General features: G+C 30.1%; 2 protein-coding genes across 2 annotated transcripts in view; one reads left to right on the forward strand and one right to left on the reverse strand.

Moving 5' to 3' along the window:
- LOC135953298 (oocyte zinc finger protein XlCOF7.1-like) overlaps positions 1 to 21,428 on the forward strand; it is a 107,857-nt gene that overhangs the window by 38,691 nt on the left and 47,738 nt on the right. The window contains exon 3 of the mRNA XM_065503117.1: positions 12,181 to 12,286. The gene's annotated coding sequence lies outside the window, so the exon portion shown is untranslated. The remainder of the gene's footprint in view (positions 1 to 12,180; positions 12,287 to 21,428) is intronic.
- LOC135955400 (RING finger protein nenya-like) lies at positions 20,085 to 20,819 on the reverse strand. The gene has a single exon (XM_065505751.1). The coding sequence runs from the start codon at positions 20,817 to 20,819 to the stop codon at positions 20,085 to 20,087; it is 735 nt and encodes a 244-aa protein (XP_065361823.1).

Genomic DNA, 21,428 nt, shown 5'->3' on the forward strand with positions numbered 1-21,428 from the left:
TCCACCTAAATGTTGAGTGTTTACAGAACCGGTATCACGAAATTTCTTTATAATTTTTGAAACTGCAGATTTATTTACTGAATATTTGTCACAGATACATTTTTTGTTTTAAACCAGCTTTAAAATCGTTAATTATTTTATTTTTTAAGTCTTCACAAATCTTAACTTTAGCCATTTTCGTTAACTTTGAAAAAAAGCAATTATGCGACAAACTTAGAAAAAGAAATTGTGAAAAATTACCAGAATTTAAAAATAAAATAAAATAACTGTAAACAGGATGCTTTTTACATTGTTCTTTTAAATATTATTTTCGTTTTACACTTGTTTCTTGCAAAAGTTTAAAAGTTTCCATTGTTTTGTCAGCAGAGAAACAGTGAATATTTTTAATTTTGTTCCCTTTTTTCAGAATATAATTAGTTATGTTGTTTGTTTTTCAATTAATTTATATAAATAAAACTATACAAGTAAAATACTAAAAAAAATTGTATTTTAACAAAATATTTTAAATTTTGGGCTACATATGGAATATTTGGAAAAGTTTCCATTGTTTTGTCAACCACTGTATATAAAAATGAAATGGTCCGTGTATGTAATGTCATCACGTGAGCGATTTGTCTGATATTTTTTTATTCGATTCGAAATTTTCAGTTTGTAGAGAAAAAAAAATTCAAAATTCCGGGTAAAACTCGGAATTTTTTATTTTTTTGAGTCCAGTCAACTATAATAAAAAAGCTCCCTAAAGTATGCAGTACAAATTTAGATATTTTATTTGCAAATAAATAAGAACAGGCAGGCTTATGTGGGTTGGAGAAACTTGAAGAACTAACATTAGTAAATGCTACCGGTCAACTAGTTTTTAATAAAACTTAACATTTTTTCACATTTTAAGTTTATTCCCATTTTTTTACGCGAGATTTTTTTTAAAATGTTTAGCTTTTATTTGGAAACATTGTACAGAATAAATTTATTCAAAGTATTGGCCATTGTTAGCTATGACCTTTTCCCTTCATTCTGGGATTTTGGATATATGGATTCCGCGCAAAAAGAAGTGTTCATCTTTTGAGGCCAATAACTAATCATGCCAATTTCGGAGGTCTATATTCGGCTGTGCCGAATCTTTTCACCAAGTTATACTTTAAAATAAAAATTTTAAATTTTTTTAGGTAAACAATTTTTTTTTCCAAAATAAAATTTTAAATATTTTTAGGTAAACAAAATTTTTTCCTAAATTTGTTTTTTCATTTTTTTGTAAAAAAAAATTTTCGAATTGTTTTTTAAAATTTTTTTTTTTATTTTTTCAATTTTTTTTTTAATATTTAGCAAAAAAAATGGTCTTATATACGCCGTTGCAAAGGTCTTTGAAATATCTATCATTAGATATTCATATTGTCTATATTAATGACTTAGTAATCCAGATATATGTAGGTCAAAAATAGGCCAAAAATCGAGGTTGTCCTGGTTTTTTCCTTATATCTCAGCAATTTGTGGACCGATTTTAAATAGCAACCGAGCCGGAAGAATTTGATATTGATGTATGATTCGTGTATGAAAGTTATTTGGGGGCTTCGGAAAGTTGATTTCAACAGACAGACGGACATGGCTTAATCGACTCCGCTATTTATAAGGATCCAGAATATATATACTTTATAGGGTCGAAAAATTATATTATGGAAATTACAATAGGAATAACAAACATTTAATATATAAGTATACCATTCTTACGAAGGTGAAGGGTATAAAAATAAATAATAGTCGGACGGGGCAAGGTCTGGACTATCAGGCGGGTGAGGCCAAACTTCCCAAACACTTCTTTCTTAATAGTTTTTAACGGGTATTGCAACATGTGGCCTAGCGTTGTATGTCCGCATATTCTGGGCACGTTGAAACCGATGAAACACATTTACCATAAGCTGCGGTAGACAATCGTTGTGCTTCAGCGGCACATTTTTTCAAATTAAAGATATAAAGCAATAACTCTGAGAATAAATGACAGATATGGATCCTTCAAAAGGACAAATAAGTTATTAAAAACAAAAAACGCGTTCAAAATATACGCCATATGTGGTAAATCCCGCATTTTTAAGTCTTACACCCAATAAATCTAGCGTTCTTGGGAATACTTTCTCATTTTTCTATAGCCCAATATCTATATACAAAACGGCCATTTAGTTGGATTTGATTTTGGTTGCACAAAATGTACATTATTTAGAGGGAAATGAACTTTATCAACACTAGTCATGTGACTAGTACGAACCGGTTCTAGTTGTAACTTTAGTGTAAAGGATCTGTAAATTTCACAAGACTTTGCCTGGACCAATGTGGCACATCTCATATATAATCTCAAAGAACTTGGTTACAACAAATTGGTCTAGTTAATCCCAGGAGTTCTAGGAGAATATGCCGAACTAGTGATATTACACTTGCATGTCCTAAACGTGTGTGTGTATAGGGTATTTTTTGATCGTGCTTGATCGTTTTTAACTTTCTTACTAGTTTTTTTTTTTTTTAGTTTGTTGCTTGCTGTTTTGGCAAAAACAAAAAGTTGAATATAAATCTGTGGCTGCGTTATTTATTTTTTTTTTGTCATTTGCTCTCTAACATTTTGAGATTTTTTTCTATTTTGATTTGTTTCGTTTGAGTTGACGAGTTTCAATTTAGAATCGTTGACGAAAGAAACAAACCAAAAAAATAAAAAAATTGGATTTGTTGTGATTTAATTTTGTTTGTTTATTTGCAATTTTGTGTACAAATTATGTTTCATATACACTGAGAAAATCTTTTAATTTGGATAAGAAAATTTGAAAACTAAAAGTTCAGATAAGCAACTGATGTTCTCGGATGGATTGCGAAAGTTGATACGATCCTTTCGTTTCGAAAAAAAACATAAGTATGCTTTTACATTAGACAAAATCGAATTACAAAAAAACCTCCCATTTGATTAACTTCCGAAGGTTTTAAAACTCATATGACTATCAGCCACAATCAAATTTACAATTCAGCTCAATAATTTCTCCATGTGTGGGCGATCTTTAATTTAATATGATAAAATATCATTTACATGTTGATGTGTTTTTCAACTCAGAGATAATGATTGAAAATAAAAATCACACATTTGTAAATTGTTTTGTTTTTTTTTACATAAAAGATTTTCAGAAAATATAATAAAAACAAAAAACATTGTAATAAGCATTTGATTGTGATGGCGTAAATTTTGTCATTTCATTTGATAATTTTGGGTGTCTAATTTTTTGTTAGGCAATTTTCTTTGATTATACTATGTATATGCACGAGTATTTCTATGTTAAATTTATTTATTTTCACTTTTTTTTATTAAAGTACCATTGAAATTAATGTAAATTTTGACACTTTTTTGTGTTAATAATTGCAATTAGAGTTTGATCATTATTACAATGTTTTTTCTGATAGCTGTATTATATAATACAAGTTGAATAAATAATATATAATTGGCTGTATGACTTTAAAAATGATGGAATTTTTTTTAAATTTTTAGCTTTTATTTTGAAACATTTGTATAATATTCATTTATTCAAAGTATTGGCCAATGTAAGCTATGACCTTTTCGCATATTTCTGGCAACATATGTATTCCAAGCCAAAAGAACTGCTCAAATTTTGAAGCCAAAAACGAATCAAGCCAATATCGGCTACTCTGTTCCACAGCGTATCCCAGAGAGAACGTTCTGCTTCGATCGATACAAATATTAGTCGAACCGCGCAAGGTCTAGAATATAAAGACGGTGAGGCAAAACTTCTCAACCACTTCATCCTAAACAGTTTTTGCCATGATGGAATATTACGGTTTCATGTCTGGCCACATATTCTGGTCGGGCTTCACATACGATCTCTTATGCGTCGGGTTGTCGTAATGGATCAATTTTTCATCGCAAGTAATGATTCAGTGCAAAAATTATATTATTTATAGCGTTCAAGCATTATTTCGGACATGCAAAATCGTCTTTCGAGATCTCTCCGCTTCAATTCGTATTTCCCTGCTTTTGGATGAATCGTGCTGCTCTCAAACGTTTTGAAATTGATGCTTGAGTAGGTCCCAATGATCTTGCACGCTCTTGTTTAGTTTTACAACAATCTTCTTGGTCTTCAAACTTTTTTTGGCTGACCTGGGCGATCTTTGTCTTCCCTGTCAAAATCTCCATTTCTGAACAGCACAAACCATCTCTCGCACATTGAAACCGATGGAACACATTCACCATAAGCTTTAGTGAGCAATCCGTGTACTTCAGCGGCACTTTTTTCAAATTAAAAAAGTAAAGCAAAACTTCCCACAAAATTCGACATCTTCGAAGCAAAAAAAAACTTTGTTGTTTACACTATAATGTTCAATAACTAAGTGAGAATAAATGACATATATGTACCCTTCAAAATGACATATATATTCTGGATCCTTATGATATTCTAAGACGATCTAGCTATGTCCGTCTGTCTGTCTATCTGTTGAAAACACGATAGAGTCCAAAACGAAAGAACGTAGCTTGTTGAAATGGCCAATATCGGTCCATGATTTCACCTAGCCCCCTTTTAAATGTCCCCCCGGAATACTGCTTGAGCGGTCATAAACATGTTGATTATGCGGCAATCCTGATACAATTTAGCACAAATTAGTTATAAGTATTCTGAAATAATACTGTAAAGTATGACGAAAATTGAACAACATTTGTGTCTAGTCCCCATACAAGGACCCCCTCAGACAATGACTTGAAGATACATAATTGTCTTATAATAATGAATATCGTGATGAAATGGTACATAAACTAGTTTTATATGGATCTAAATCTTTTGTGAGGATCGGTTCACAAGTCGAAGAATAATTTATTTCACACAGAAACAAAACTTTCAAAAAATTTTCATAATTTATCACGAAAATAACTTTTAAATTCTTCCTCAATTTAATAAAAAAAACCTAAAATAAAAAAACGTGAACAAATAAATATTTATTAACTGCAAGTACATGTATATGAGAGAGTATTTAAACTGGTATTTTTTTTTTCATAAATTTTTTGTTTTAAGTTTGTTAATACAAAAATAAACGAAATGTATAACTATTACCCGATATGGCATTTTAAAGTTACTTTATTCAAGTCATGCCAAATTATATGGTTTGTTTTTACTGGTACTTAATTCAGTTTGGTTTTTTTTTTTTTTGTTTAAAAATTCTTGTTTTCTTACTCCCAAAATATTGTTGGACAGCTTTTTTTCATTGTTTGCAATAAAGAGCAAAAATCTACAATGAATTATTATGATGTTTGGACAACCTGAAGAAACTTTCTTTTATTGTAATGATGAGAATTACTCTTGAAAGATGTAACAGAAAATTGTTTTAACTGGAAAAAAAATCTTTAAATCATGAATGAAATTATAACCATACAATTTAAGAAAGGGATTTTTAAATAATTTAAGTGGTTTAAGCAGGACAAAATCAATTCTTTGTCAATAGTGAAAGATCCTATGGTTTTCATTACTCTATCATCATTCAGTAGGATATTTTGTATATTAAACCCTGCAAAATGCAACTCCTAATGAAGCGAAACATGATTTCTCTATCGGGCCTTGAATATTTCATATTTACATTTGAAATGAACTCAAATAGATATCATTAGAAGGACATCCTTCACAATAGTTCGAAAAAAATATTGGAAAAATTGGGTGTATGAATTAAAAATTCGAGATTATTGAACATTTTTCGTTTTTATTTTGAAACATTTGTACAAAACATTTGTACATTGTTCGTGCCATCTTTCTGGCATGAATCAAGCTAATTTCGGATACTCAGTTCTAAAGTGAACCGTATTCCAGAGAGAGCGTTTTGCATTGATCAAAACAAACAGTATTCGGACGGGACTAGGTCAGTACTATAAGGTGGGTGAAGCAAGACTTAACAACCACTTCTTTCTAAATAATTTTTAACAGGTATTTCAATATGTGGCCAAGCGTTAGCATGATGGAATATTACGGTTTCATGTCTGGCCGCATATTCTGGACGTTTTTCGGAAAAATTATCGCTACAAAGGAATCAGTTGCGTTCGGTACAGGTTTTCTGTGATGGTCAGATTTTAGCAACTCATAATAGATAGGACCCTTTTGCTCCCACCAAATACAGAGCATTACCTAAGCGCCATGTATATTTGGCTTTGGTATCCATTCAGATGGTTGGCTGGGCTTCACATACGATCTCTTACGTTTTTGGTTATCGTAATGGATCCATTTTTCATCGCAAGTAATGTTTCGGCGTTCAAACATCATTTCGGACATGCAAAATCGTTTTTCAAGCTCTCGGCTTCAATTCGTATGTTACGCAATTTCCCTGCTTTTGGATGAATCCTACTGCTCGCAAATGTCTTGAAATTGCTGCTCCCAATGATTTTGCAAGCTCTTGTTGAGTTTTATAACAATCTTCATGGAGTAATGCCTGCAGTTCTGAGCCATCAAATTTTTTTGGCTGGCCTGGACGATCTTTGTTTTCCGTGTCAAAATTACCACTTCTGAACTGCACAAACCATCTCTCGCACATTGAAACCGATGATAATAAATGTAAGTTATGTATGAATTAAGTCTCTCGGCACGTGTCAAGAAATGGACCAATTTAGAATTTCTTTGCATTTCAAGGAAATGTGTGTAATAAATCATAGACAAAATGGCGATTGTGGGTTGTTTATTTTATGAACTTGTGTAGCCATGGCAAATCCATCTATTAATTTTCAAAATTTAAATATTTTTTGACGTCATAATCACATAAACATTTAAAACTATTTTTTTTTGTGCGAAAAAAAGCAACCACAATCGCGAAATACTATAAAAAACAGTGTTAATGTTTTATTATAACAAAATAAAAAAATGTGTAATTAGATCTATTTACACACAAACATACATAATTTATTCACTACATTATATTTAAATTCTATAAGTATTCAATCGAAATATAAAAAAATAAAACATTTTACTATGATACAAATTTCAAACAATAATTCTAGATGACAACGATGATGACGTCCACTGAAACATTTCAAATGAATACCAATTACTTGCGATTAGTTATTTATTAATTTATTTTATGACTAATACATGTATTAATTGTAAGTACATACATATTTTAATGTACGAGCACTGGATTGTTTGTACATAAATTCATATTAAGTTTTCTATAAAATAGATTTCAAAGAATTGTTATAAACAAAAGGAAATAAAATTTGTTGTCTTGGTGTTTATCCAAGAATTTTATTAATATTAAGTTAGAGATACTAACCACAATAAATTAAATATATTCTTGCTATAGGCATTAATGATTTATAAATGAAGGGTATTTCATTATCTTTAAAATTAAATAAAACAAAGTTTGTGAAATGGAAAGGCCTATCGATGCCATTATATATGGAATATAACATCGTGCGTATTTTCGCCGCGGCTTCGCTTCCATGACTATGGCGCATAAATCTGGCTGAATTTGACCGATGGCATGGGTTATGTTGGCTTTAGGGCAGCTGTTTTTTTGTGGCTTATTCACATAGACCTGAATATTCCTCTGTTGGATTAGTCGGCTTACTTAATTGATTTTCGGAATTTTGATTTCCATCGATATAGTATATGGAGGATTTCATGTCAAGTGTACCAATTCTTGAATGAACTCTCTGGGTTAGAGGGGGTAAAATTTGACATTTTGTCCAAACATGTGTTTTTCTCATCCATGTAACTTATTACGTATTTTTCTTAGCAAAAGTTTTGAAAGCTATTTCTTTTTTTTAATTATTTTTTTCGAAAGATTGAAGAAATAGCTATCTAAACAATTGGGGCACATTTTGCTAAGAAAAGACATCGATTTAAAAAGTTCACTTGACATGAAATATATAGATGGATATCCTTAAGAAGTTTCAAATATACTTTATTTATAGAGTTACAACTTAATATTATTATATAAAATATGAAACATTGTGATTTGTTTTATGAAAAGATTTCACACAGTCTGATGGAAGTTTTATAGGTATCAGCTTATAAATAACATTGTAAATTAATATTTAACACCTTTATTAAAAAAAATAATTTTAACACAAAACCATTAATTGCGTAAATATTATCAGACGTAAATTAAATTCTCATAAACAAATTAATCGTAAGTATGACTAATCCATACAGGTGGAAAAAATTGGAAAACAAATTATAACACATGTGATTATTTTGGGGGAAAAATGTATTATCTATTCTAAATTAATTAGTAACTCTCAAAATGTTGATCCTTAACCTGGATCGTTATAGATAGCGTAGTCGATATAGCCATGTCTGTTTGTCTGTCTGGATGTATGTTGACATCAACTTTCTGTAGATATAATCTGGAAAATCGGCCAACAAATGGCTGAGATATAAGCAAAAAACCATGACTACTTCGATTTTTTCACCAACATTTTTTAAATTAAAATTTTTTTTTCACCCAAAAATTTTTTTCAAAATCAGCTTAAATCGTTAGTGTGTTGCTCAGAGGGCTGGCTTCATACATTTTTCGACAAAAATTATAAGGAGTGGTCGTAGACCACTGAAATTTGGCACCGAGAATTATATGGACCAAACTAAGAAAAAATCCAAGTAAAAGTCTAGAAATTTGGTGCATATATTTTTTGAAGTTTCAATAAAATCGGCCATGCCCACCGCCCACGAAACCCATACATAGATAAGAATTTTTTTGATATTTCGTTTATTATTCGACAAAACATTTTAAGTTTTCATCCTGTTCCGAAAACTTCCGAAAACTATTTTTTCTTTTAATCGAAACAAAACACTCCCAACTTTCATTTTATTAAAGAAACAGCTTGGGGGAAAGTGGGGCTACATTTTTTTTCTCCATGGAAAATCAAAAATAAAATAATTTTTAGAGACTTATAGATTTGGGCATATCGTCTTCACGATTTATGATATCCCCATAATTTTTTTTTTTATTTATGGAGAAATGTTATATTTTTCAAATATGTTGAAGGTAAATGGCATTATTAGGAAAGTTATACATATATAACCACTGAATTGCGTGAAAATATAAGTAAATTTTTGCTTAACACCCTTGCATGGACTTTACTTAAATTTTTTAAAAATAAAATAAAATTTTTCTTAAAACTATAAGTGTACATTTCATCTTTAAACATTTCTCTACAAAACTGCATCATTTGATTTTTAAAATTGAGTGTTTGAAAAATTGACTTTTTGACACCAAAATCCCTCTGTGTGTTGCCTTCTCCAAACTCAATTGGATATTAGAAGATTGCCAGTGTTAATTATTCAAGATTGTTATTCGAAACTGTCTTTGTAATAAAAAATAAGTAACGACTGCAAGCGATTTGTGTTATTAGTCTCTAATAAATAGATTTGTATCAGAAGTAAATAATTGTTTACATCTTCCTTTAAAAATTTATTCTATGTTTATACCCTACACCACCATAGTGGGGAGGGTATTATGCGTTTGTGCAGATGTTTGTAACGCCCAAAAATATTAGTCTAACACCCACCTTAAAGTATACCGATCGACTTAGAATCACTTTCTGAGTCGATTAAACGATGTCCGTCCGTCCGTCCGTCTGGTTGGCTGTCCATGTAAACCTTGTGCGCAGAGTACAGGTCGCAATTTTGAAGATATTTCGATCAAATTTGGTACATATTATTTCTTCGGCCCAAGGATCAAGCCTATTGAAACTGGCTGAAATCGCTCCATTATTTCACCTAGCCCCCATACAAATGTCCTTCCGAAATTGGACTTTATCGGTCATAAATGTTTAATTTATAAATGTATCTCCACAAATTGCGCTCCAAATAAGTTTTATATATACAAAATTCATATCACCAAATTTTGTTACGATCGGTCCATAATTAGTCATAGCTCCCATATAGACCCGCTTCCGAAAATCACTTTAACGTGTATAAATCGCTTAAAAATTTTGGTATACTCACAAAATTCAACATAGTAAACTTTCATATAGACACAAATCACACGACCTAATTTCATGGTGATCGGTCCATAATTGGTCATAGCCCCCATATAAGGTCCACTTCCGAAAATCACTCAAAAATATAAATTATTGAAATTTTAAAAGAAAAATGTTTTTGCTCTTTTACTTAGTGTAGGGTATTATAAGGTCGGGCTTGACCGACTATACTTTCTTACTTGTTTTCCTTTATAAAACCATTGGTTAACAACCAAATTTTGAACGACTACTGTCCGAATCAATATTATTGGCATAATCAGTTAGAACTATAATTTTCTTAATTTAGAACAGTGGTAGGTATAAGAGAATACGGAAAATGAATTACAGCAACTTAACATAATTAATTCTCAGTAATACAACTTATATTAGAATATTGCTGTTAATAATTCCCAAATAGTCTATGTGAATTTTAATATATGACATCTAAGTTCCTTTCTACTTATACTTTGCTCCCGGGTAACAAAGTATAAGTAGACGAGGCCATAGTTCTTACTTCGTAGTAACACCGTAGTTAAAATCTGTAGCCGAAGCATTTATCTCGTCGGATTGTTCTCATTAGCTACACCATTTCCAACAGTAATTTGGAAAAAAAAACTATTGTAAATGAGATTTTTCATTTGATATTCAGGAAAGCTCAATTTTAAATTAGATTATTCATGTGATATTCAGAAAAAAACAATTAATAATGGGAATTTTCATCTGAAATTCGGAAAAGAACAATTGATAATGAGAATTATCATTTATAATTCGGAAAAAACATTTGAAATTCAGAATTTTAATTTATAATTTGGAAAAAAACAATTGATAATGAGAATTTTCATTTATAATTCAGAAAAGAAAAAAATTTAAATGGGAATTTTCATTTAAAATACGGCGAAAAACAATTCAATTAAAAATGAGATGTTTCGTTTGAAATCCAAAAAATCCCTCCTATTCCATATTTCACAACTTTCATAAGAATGTCGTACGCATATTTTTGTTGTCGATTTAACATTGGAACGTTTGTTCGAACTGATTCACTTAAGGCATCGCAATCACATTGTTTTTAGCGTTTCAATTGTTCTTTTCCGAATTTCAAATAAAAGTTCTCATTTTAAATTTTTCCCTCCCGAATTATAAATGAAAATTCTCATAATCAATTGTTCTTTTCCGAATTTCAAATAAAAATTCTCATTTTCAATTTTTCTTTTCCGAATTATAAATGAAAATTCTCATTTTCAATTGTGAATATCAAATGAAAAATCCTAATTGTAATTGATCTTTTCTGAATTGAATTGAAAAGTTCTTATTTTCAATTAAAAAAGTTGCCAATAAGTTGTCGGCCTGACTTTGTTGTCCGAAAGACCCGAATATTTCGATTGTTTCTTGGTCAAGATTTTTTGATGTTCAAATATTCATGTATAATGTAATGAAGCCGCTCAGTTGAGAAGGTACAGCCTCAGCATCTTTCTTTCTTTCATATGGGAGTATATATCCATCAATATATCCATTAATTTCTGGTAAACAAATTATTATAAATATAAATACCGAATGATGAATAGTGTGGGTGAAATATTAAGAGTGTCATTGGTTTAAATAGTTTTAAATGGATGGTAATATTTTATATATCACCACATCAAAGATCGGTCTATCCTTATAACAAAAAACACAAGCAAATTTGAGGAAGGTTTTTGCAAAGGAACAATATATCTAAAGAACATCTCCAACTGTGCTAAATATAAATCATTGAACGTGTTTACGATTTTTTCCTCTAGAACATTTCTGCTAAAGGTAACTTAATTCTTTCTACGTATGAGTTTCGCCTGTGGTTTAAAAATTAAACATTTCCAAAATAAATAATTCAAAATCTTATTTTTTTTAGCAAAACGTAATTTCTTTGGAAAAAATATAGCTGATTTTAACTATATTATACATTTATAAAACATTAAATTTTATTCGCAGGAATAAAAAAACCCCAAAAAATAAACGTATTAAAATTATTTTTTTTTAAAACTTATGTATAAAAATCACGTAAACCGATTGTATAAATTGAATTTATGTCACTTAAAATGTCAACTACACCCACAAAAATTATTTAATCAAACAAAATTACCCCCACAATTGAATACAATGCCAAATTTTGTAGGAAATTTTATGAGAAAAATATAAAATTATGCGTAAGTTAATAATTTCAATTTCGTTTTTTGCAGATTCATAACCTTTTAACAAAAATTGTATACAAAAATACTGCAAAGTGTGGCATCATAATCGCAATCATCATAATCTACATATCTACTGTATTATAATAATAATGAGGTGAGTTTATCTTTCAACTATTCCATACTATATGTATGTATAATTCGACTGTATCAGTTTGGTTTATAAAGAACAATTCATACTAAAGTAATCATTCAATTAAGATACAAAAAAAGCTTAACTTTTTTAAAGTGACCAGTTTAAAATTATAGTCACAAGAGTTTTATTTGTTTAAAAGAATTTAAACTTTAAATATCCAGCTCAATACCTTTTTATTTAGTTTAATTGTTACCACTTAATTGGTTTAGTTTCCGTAAAAGTCAGTATAACACAATTCCCTGAACAATTTTGCAATAGTGGGGACTTAATTTCATGGGTCTTCCAATAGCGACTTCCGAACTTTGACAGTTGATAGCGTCCATATTGTTGAAGCTACATCTGTCGAATCTATGTCTCTAAAAATTACTTTCCCCCAAGCTGTTTCTTTAATAAAATGAAAGTTGGGAGTGTCTTGTTTGGATTAAAAGAAAAAGTAGTTTTCGGAACAGGATGAAAACTTAACATTTTTTGTCGAATAGTAAACGAAATATCAAAAAATTCTATGTATGGGTTTCGTGGGCGGTGGGCATGGCCGATTTTATTGAAACTCGGCATACGTTCTTCTTTGTACCAAATTTCTAGAATTTTACTTGGATAGGAACAATTTTATGCGAAAAAATCCATTTGGACTGTATGGGCGTTGGGCGTGGTCGATTTTGATAAAATTTTATTTTTTTCTTAGTTTGGTCCCTATAATTCTCTGTGCCAAATTACAGCGCTCTACGACCACTCCTTATAACTTTTTCCAAAAAATGTATGAAGCCATCCCTCTGTGCAACGTTCCGCGCTCTTCGTCCATTTTACGTCCGCTATAATCGTCCTACTAAGAGGAATATTCGTAGAGTGGTGGATAATTTTTTTTAAATTGGACTCCACTGGTTCAGTAAACAATGAACCAATACCCGTACGATGACGAAACGAAAGATCTGCCGAAAAAATTGCCACTGTCCGTGAGAGTATGCAGGAGAATCTGAAGTAGTGGATTTCGCGTCGCTCACAAGAACTCGCCCTTTTGCAGACCAAAACTTGTCGAATTTTGTGTTCGTGACCCATACAAAACTCAACTCACGCAGAAGCTAAAGGTGAGCGCCCATGTATTCGCTGAATGGGCCCTGGAACACATATAAACTGACCCTAATTTTCATTAAAATATCATCTTTCGCTTGTTTTTTTTTGGGTTAACATCGCTTTCACTTTAGTTGAGATGATCCCTAATTAATCATAAATAACTTTCCTATGGTCGCCTTAACATGATCACACCATTTTTCATTCGTTTACTGTACTAAGTATACATAAGTTCTCAAATTTCCTTTATTCAAATACGAATTAATAAAAAGTAACAGTTTCTCATACGTTTTTCTGGTTTGGTTGTCTGACTGATTTATTTTTTTTGTGACACAAAAAGTCAATAAACTTTCATCTCTACGTTCGCGCAAATACGATTAAAGGTCAGTTATATTTTCTAAATTCTCTCCAAACGTTAAAAATATTTGAAATTCTTTAGATTGTTTTTCCGGTTAAAATAATATTAATTTTTAGCTAAAAGTTGCGTGTGTTCATCATCTGTCATCAGATTAAATCTTTTCTTGTTTAATGTTTATTAATGTTGATTAAATGAAATTTAAAGGTGAGAACTGTTGTTTTATTTATTAACTATTTATTGTGATACAAGTAATTGATAAATTTTAATTACCCTGAATATGATGGAGTGTTTAGTTAATTGGTGATATGACAAACTTGAATGTGACATTTCATATATATAATTCTGAAAACAAACCCAGCAATTTTAGGATACTGTCCCGAACTAGTGATTTTACTTATCATTTGGGGTGACAACTAGTTACACAACTAGCTACAAGTCCTAAGCAGGGGGTCAATTGACCCTGTTGGATTACAATGAGTTTGTCTGATAGCTGGACCAAAGTAGTCAACGCATTGGATGAACTTACTTACCTTACCAGCTACATAACTGGTTACTTGATCAGCTACATTATTATTTATTTTAACATGTACGGCTGCTAATTGGCCTCAAATAGTCAGTTAAATAACCTTCCTTCGACAACTCTCCAATAAATTATGGTGGGTAAAATAACTACTTTCTAATATGCAAAACAAACGTTTAAAATGACTACAGTCTAGATTACTTAGATACACTTAAGTGACAATTGACTTCACTCTAGATTACCAGGGCTATATAATGTAAACAATTGACTTTTCTCTGCACTACAAAGAGCACATACTTGTCGAAAGACACAAAATATATAAATTGGAGTCAGCCAAGTGATCAGACGTTAGAGACAGTTGCTGTCTCTAAGGGATACATTTACTAATTGCTTAACTACTGGGGAAGCTTTATTATAAATGAGTAATATACATAATTTTAGTTTCAGAAAATATTGAATAATTCTAGATTCTTGTAATTCTTTATTATTTAAACAAATTTTCAATTACTTAACCTTGATTGCTTTGTAGCTATATGAAAATAAATTTTAGTTTAGTTTTATTTTTCACTTAATTACATTTAAATAAAATATGTAATTTTTTTTTTGAAAAACATTTAAATAATTTAGAGGTGGTTTAACGTTATTTTATGTCTGTAAGCAATTGTCAGGTTTATTTCCGTGTTTTTTTTTTTTTTGTCAAATCACTAATTTATGTATAACAATTATTTAAATTGTTAATTATAATGTTTATGTCATTTTACTTTTCGGTGACAACTGGAAACATCAACTAGAGCTTCAAGCTCATACAATGTGTGAACTTGTAATTGATTACAGTAATAATAATAAAAATTGTTTAGAATTTTCTAAAGAAAAAAACTGTGAATTAAAAAAAACAGCAAATATTGTTGTGTTGTTTAATATTTTTAATTTAAAAAATATTTTTGAAATGGCGAAGGTAACCTTAGTTACAAAGTTATGTATTTAATAATACTAGCATCGCCTGGTGGCCGAAATTCTACCACATTTAAAACGCTTTTTACCACTTTTATGGAAAGAATTTTTAATTATTTTTTTATATTGTGCACATCTAGAGAAAAAAAAACGTTTTAAACCATATATCGAGCCATTACCGCCAAATTATCGTAAGCGACATTTTTAAAATTTTTATTTTATTGCAGAATATCAAAATTGTTAATAACATCAAAAATATAGTGGGTAAGATTTTATTGTAAGTCATTTTTTTATTTTACAGTAAACAAATTTTATCGTAAGCGACACACAGTGGTATAGAAAAAAAGAGGGAAATAAATCTGTAACTTCTAAATGGTTAGATTGGTTTGAATGAAATTTCACATGCGCAAAGAAGAAGTGTTGTCGAGTTTAAGTTTTGAACATGAAACTCATGGGTCCACCAGGGGCGCGACCAAGGGCCCTCAAATTATGACATCTCGGGTATGTTACATTTTTAAAACGATATTATTTCTTGGTTTGAGTTCCGATTTCAATAAAATTATACATATAGAATCTTCACATCGTCGTAGCTATCAATGTCGCCGTTTACACATGCAGATTTTCCTCGCATGAAAGTTTACTTTATAGGCAAGAGAGGCAAGAGGCATAGAAAGGGGTACACACTCTGATTTACTTGCAATTCGTTTTGTGTTTTCGTTCGTAATACCTACATACACACAAACATGCACATTAATGTACAAACTGTCTGCAATAAAAATCTTTGTGTGTAAACGCGAATGCAAGTTTAAAGAAGAATAATAAAATCTTATGCGCGAAAAATCTTACAGTGTAAATGGGGACAATTATCTATTATATCTTTGGAGTAGGGTTTGGGGTTTCCCGGATAATTTAATTTCCCGGGAAACGGGAATGAAAAATTTCATTTCCCGGGAATACCGGGAATGTTTTTTCAGAAAAATAAGTAAAAAAGAAAATTATTTTATAAAATTGATTCATTTTATTTAAAAAAAGAAAAACAATACATTACAATTTAATTGTACCCACATAAAACCAAAAAAAAGTTTGATAAAATATTTAGAGATCACTTGTTACTATAAAATTAAATATTAGCAGTATTCATGATATATTAGAGTAAAAGAGCAATTAAGTGTCACAAAATTTTATAAATAGTGAACATATCTTTATAATTCGATGTCGATTAATATGTTAATGTGATTTTTAATGCACTTTTTCGATTCTTTCTTTTGATTTTTCTGTTATATTTTTTTTTTTATATTAGATATACATATTTTAAAATTAAATTAAATTCATTTCAAAACAAAAATATGAAATTCAATATTTCTGCTAAACTGCTCTTTTGCTACTTTGCTATAGAAAGTACTCTACATTGTGAATACCGCTATTATATAATTTTTTTAAAAATTAATTTGTCAAAATTACTAATGCATTTAATAAGTCATTCGACGAGAAAACTCTTTCGCTTTAAACATGTATTGGCTTTATCATTATAAAGACAATCAAAATGTATTCTCCGGTTGCTACTTGCTTCAAATAAATCTAATTCCCTCTTAAAACTTTCAGCATTTGATTTTAAATGTTTAGGGCTTTCCTTTTCAATATTGATTGAATATTCTAATTGGTTTTTAAAATTTTGCTCTATTTGTATTTCGGAAACCTCATCATCAATGCTTTGAACAGATGAGAGAACATTGTGGTCAAATAGACGTTCATACATTTGCTGTCCATAAATTTTTAACATTGTGTTTTTATATTATAATTTATTTTATATACGATTTCTCAAAAAACGGTTCATTCAATTAAATTAAACCTAAATTAATTTAATTGAATGAACCGTTTTTTGAGAAATCGTAGAATTTTTAGATAACTGCTGTTCATAAAGAGTTTTCATTATAGCATCACCTATCAGAAAAATGGTTTCATTTCGGCTTAATGCTTCTACTGTATCCTTAATGGTGTTTAAAACCTCCACTAATATTTGGAACAAGCCATTCATCAAACATATATGTCAGTTATATTAAAGTTTTTTTTAATTAATTTCAAATTTCCCGGGAAAAAAAATTTAATTTCCCGGGAATTCCCGACAATAATTTTACGGGAATTCCCGGAGCCCAAACCCTACTTGGGACATATTCGCATTTGAAAATTTCTGAAAGCTTAGTTTTCATAAAATATTTTAAAGGAAAACAAATTTCAAAATTGTTGTTACCGAGGGGACCAGGTCCTTTCAAAAAACACCTAATTTTTATGTAAAATAAAACTTTAGGGCAAAAATTCTCAAATCGCGTATCCGATGTCAAAATATAGTAACCGATTATAGGTGGCTCAATATGTTTCTAATTATTTTGTAAAGGATCCCGATAACCCCGACCCTGGTATGGATATTATAGCGAAAATCTAAAAATTACCATTTTTCAACACTTTTTTGAGAATTGTGGAATTGCTGATAATAAATTTCAAAATTCGTTTTTATTTTTCCATTTTAAATAGAATAATCTACATAACTGTGAAATTTCATTAAAAACTATTTATCAAGGCGTATTTAACAAAGTGACAGCAGTGGCGAATTGAAATAAATACAGGCGAATTCACTTATTTTTATATATAGAGTTTGGTATTCGGGCGTACGGGTGAATATTTTTTATATATGTAGTTTGACATTATCGCGTTCTATTTCTATAATCAGCTGTGCTGCCGATGGCACCTTATTAAATGCACCTTGTTATTTATAAATAAAAATCTAATTTCAAATCGAAAAAATGTTATCTATGCAAAAATTCAATAAAAAAACATTTTTTGTCATATTTTTCTATAAGTATTATTCCATAAATTTTTAATTGTCAAAAGTTATGAATATTTTTGAAAAGTAGACAAATAGCTTGAACGAAATTATATTATATCGCATCAGAACATTTTTAATTCTATGTATAAATTTCAAAATAATCAAAAAAACCTTATCCTGTAAAATTTGTGTTTTGTCGTTTACGATAATTTGGCGCTAATGGCTCGATATCAATATTGGTGGACAATAACATACTTAAAAGTATACCACAAAAAAACGTGTGGCCTATTTATATATAAGATTCTATGTTATTCGACCTATTATTTTGTAAATTTAATATTCAATAATCAAGACGGTATTTTCGATTACTTGGGTTTGGAATAATTGACAGAAATTTATCAAAGAGTATATATTACAGATGAGCAATATTTTAATATTAATCATCAAATTGCCTAATGAGAATGGGGTCTAAGTAACATATCAGTTCTCTACAAATGTTTTGTATTAGCTTAATTCTGTTATTTTCCTAATCTTTTATTAACAGTCGTTTTTAAATCAGCAAATATTTGTTTTTGAAAGCATTTAAGAAAGTAGTTAATGTATCCCTTATATACAGTAATTGTCATTAATATCAGATCACTTGGCTAACTAGAATTAATATATTTTGGGTCATTTGGCACGTATGTGCCCTTTCTAGTGTAGAGAAAAGTCAATTGTTTACTTTATACATCCCAGGTAATCTAGAGTGAAGTCAATTGTCACTTAAGTGCCTCTAAGTAATCTAGAGTGTAGTCAATTTAAACGCTTTGTGAGTAATTCGTACAAACAGGTTTTATATAATTCTCATACAGTTTATTTTCTGTTTACTTTACTGACTTCCCATATAACCTAGCGTGAAGTCAATTGTCACTTTAGTATCTCTAAGTAGTGTTGTCACTTTAAACGTTTATTTTGTAGTGCACTTTAGAAAGAAGTTATTTTACCCAATAGAAATTGTCGGAGGAAGTTTTGTTTAAAAGCTATCGGTTATTGGACTGTCTATGAAATGTCTTGTATATTCTTCTTAAAAATCTGGTTATTTTGCTTAACATAGACAAAACGTGATCACGGTCACTGTTTAAAAGAACAGTGATATATAAATCACGTTAACTGAGAACAAAGTTCTTAAAAAATCACTGGATCGCTCATCTCTATCACACAATTCAATCCCAAATAGAATCGGCAAAAATTATAAAAATCTGTGTCTTCAGAATAAATAAAATAAAATATTTTTCAACTCTATACAATAAAGAATTCCCTTTCACGTTTAGTTTTAAGAATTAAAATCATATCTAGTCTTCTATATTACATGCATTCTACAAATTGTAATCGTGAATTTTAGAATATATTGGTTCATTAATCGATTCAAGTTTTAAAATAACTTATACAGAGATGTTTTTTACAGCCATTTTTATTTTTCTCCATTAATGCCCGTAACTTCAACAAATAGATATCTACGGTATAAAATAGCCAGCAGATAAATTTACCTAAAAGGTAACTTCACATTAATTTCAAATCAATATCTACGGGTAAAAATTACCAAATATTTTTACTCCATAAGTAACTAAGCCCTGATAGATATCTATTTGTTGAAATTACGGGCATAAATCTGCAAATTTAGATTTTTTTAAAGCGCCCTCGATTTTTGGATAATGTTTGCCTTAAGCAAACATCTTGGATATGTCTCAGCGAAATGTATTTAAACAAATTTTTAAAACATCAGTATGTTTCCCCGCTCCAACGTTTCCACAGTGTTTTGTGTCTATCTTAGACCGTTTTTACTAATGTAAATTGGTCGAACAAAATTTGAAAATTTTGTTAAATTTTCATGTAGTCCTTAACTAATAACTTGGATTCTGAAATTAACATGCAATTATTTACTATTTTGTCAAAATCGTAAACACTTAAGAAATAATGAACAATTAATGTCAATTTAAATTAAGATTTATTTCATATTAGGAACTTGCTTAAATTAAAAACAAAATTACAAAATTTTAATTAAACTCTAATTTAAAGAATTAAACGAAAATTGTGGATTCAATAGTTTATGCTGAGAAAACGGCACTAAGGGCGGTGGGGTTCTTTGCCGCTTAGAAACCTTATTTACCATTGTTGTCCCCTCTGTAGTTATTGAACTGCTATTATTATCACTTATAGTAGGGCTATTGGGTAATACCAGATTAGGTCTTATCGGTTGAGTAAAACGTATATTTGTATTGGGTAGATTAGACGAAATATTTTCTGTGCTAGATCTTCTAGAAGGATACCGTGGCCGGGGTTGGGATGTAATTGGAGGCGTCATATAATTGGCATGTTCGAAACGTCTATTATAATATGCAATATATTCTCGTAATTTACGTATTCTTTCGCGTTCATGTGCAATATGACGCACGATTGAATCGTCCAACTTAGTATAACCTTGAATTTCACTTTCTACTCTCTTATTCTCCTCTGCATTCGAGCGGCAGAGGTGCTCGACCAGACGTCGCTCTTGTACATAATGAAATTTCATCTTTTTTTGGTAGTCCTGATACTGTTTCATGGGACTGACAAAGTACTCAGCCATAGATCTTGGCATTTCCTTATTGACGGCTACGGCTGTGAATGGACGCTTACAAATACAGCAATTGTCTTGTACGCAATCATTGCAGAGTATGTGGCCACAACGTGATATAAAGAGTTGCATAGAAGTTTCGAATTTTCGACGACGAAAACAATGATTGCAATAAAAATGAAACATTTTTGCAAGTTAATTTTAATTTTTAGACTTCAGCTTAAATGTTGTTGCTTGTCTGCTCGTGATACTAAAGAAATAACGGTTTTTTTATGAGTCATTGTTACCGTATTGTTTGAAAAGCACTGAAGAATTCAGTGTTGCCGGAAATCATCTGTTGTTGGGTTCCTAGTTTACCGGACTGTTATAATTCTCGATAAATATTAAGCAAATCTGTTCTTTCATGGGGAGGGTATTATGCGTTCGTGCTGATGTTTGTAACGCCCAAATCTAGCTTACAAAATATTAAAAAAAGAAAATAAAAATTAATTATAGACAAACGGACATTTTCCTGTTTATCTCTTCAGCTAATTCAATATAAAATAAACGATAAAACCAATATTGGGAATTCATTTACATACCTAAATCACAAAAATCGTAATTATCTTCTAAAATAATTATTCGATATCAAATGTTTTGATATCATTGAATTGCAAAGGTCTTTGAGATATCCTTATAGATAACGGAGTCGATTAAGCCATGTCCGTCTGTCTGTTGAAATCAACTTTCCGAAGCCCCCAAATAACTTACATACATGATTCATACATCAATATCTCCGGAATTCTTCCGGCTCGG

This window comes from Calliphora vicina, chromosome 3 (genome assembly GCF_958450345.1).
Source record: "Calliphora vicina chromosome 3, idCalVici1.1, whole genome shotgun sequence".
NCBI lineage: Eukaryota > Metazoa > Arthropoda > Insecta > Diptera > Calliphoridae > Calliphora > Calliphora vicina.

Coding starts and splice junctions, on each gene's coding strand:
- LOC135955400 (XM_065505751.1), bottom strand. CDS start 20,819: ATGTTTCATTTTTATTGCAATCATTGTTTTCGTCGTCGAAAATTCGAA.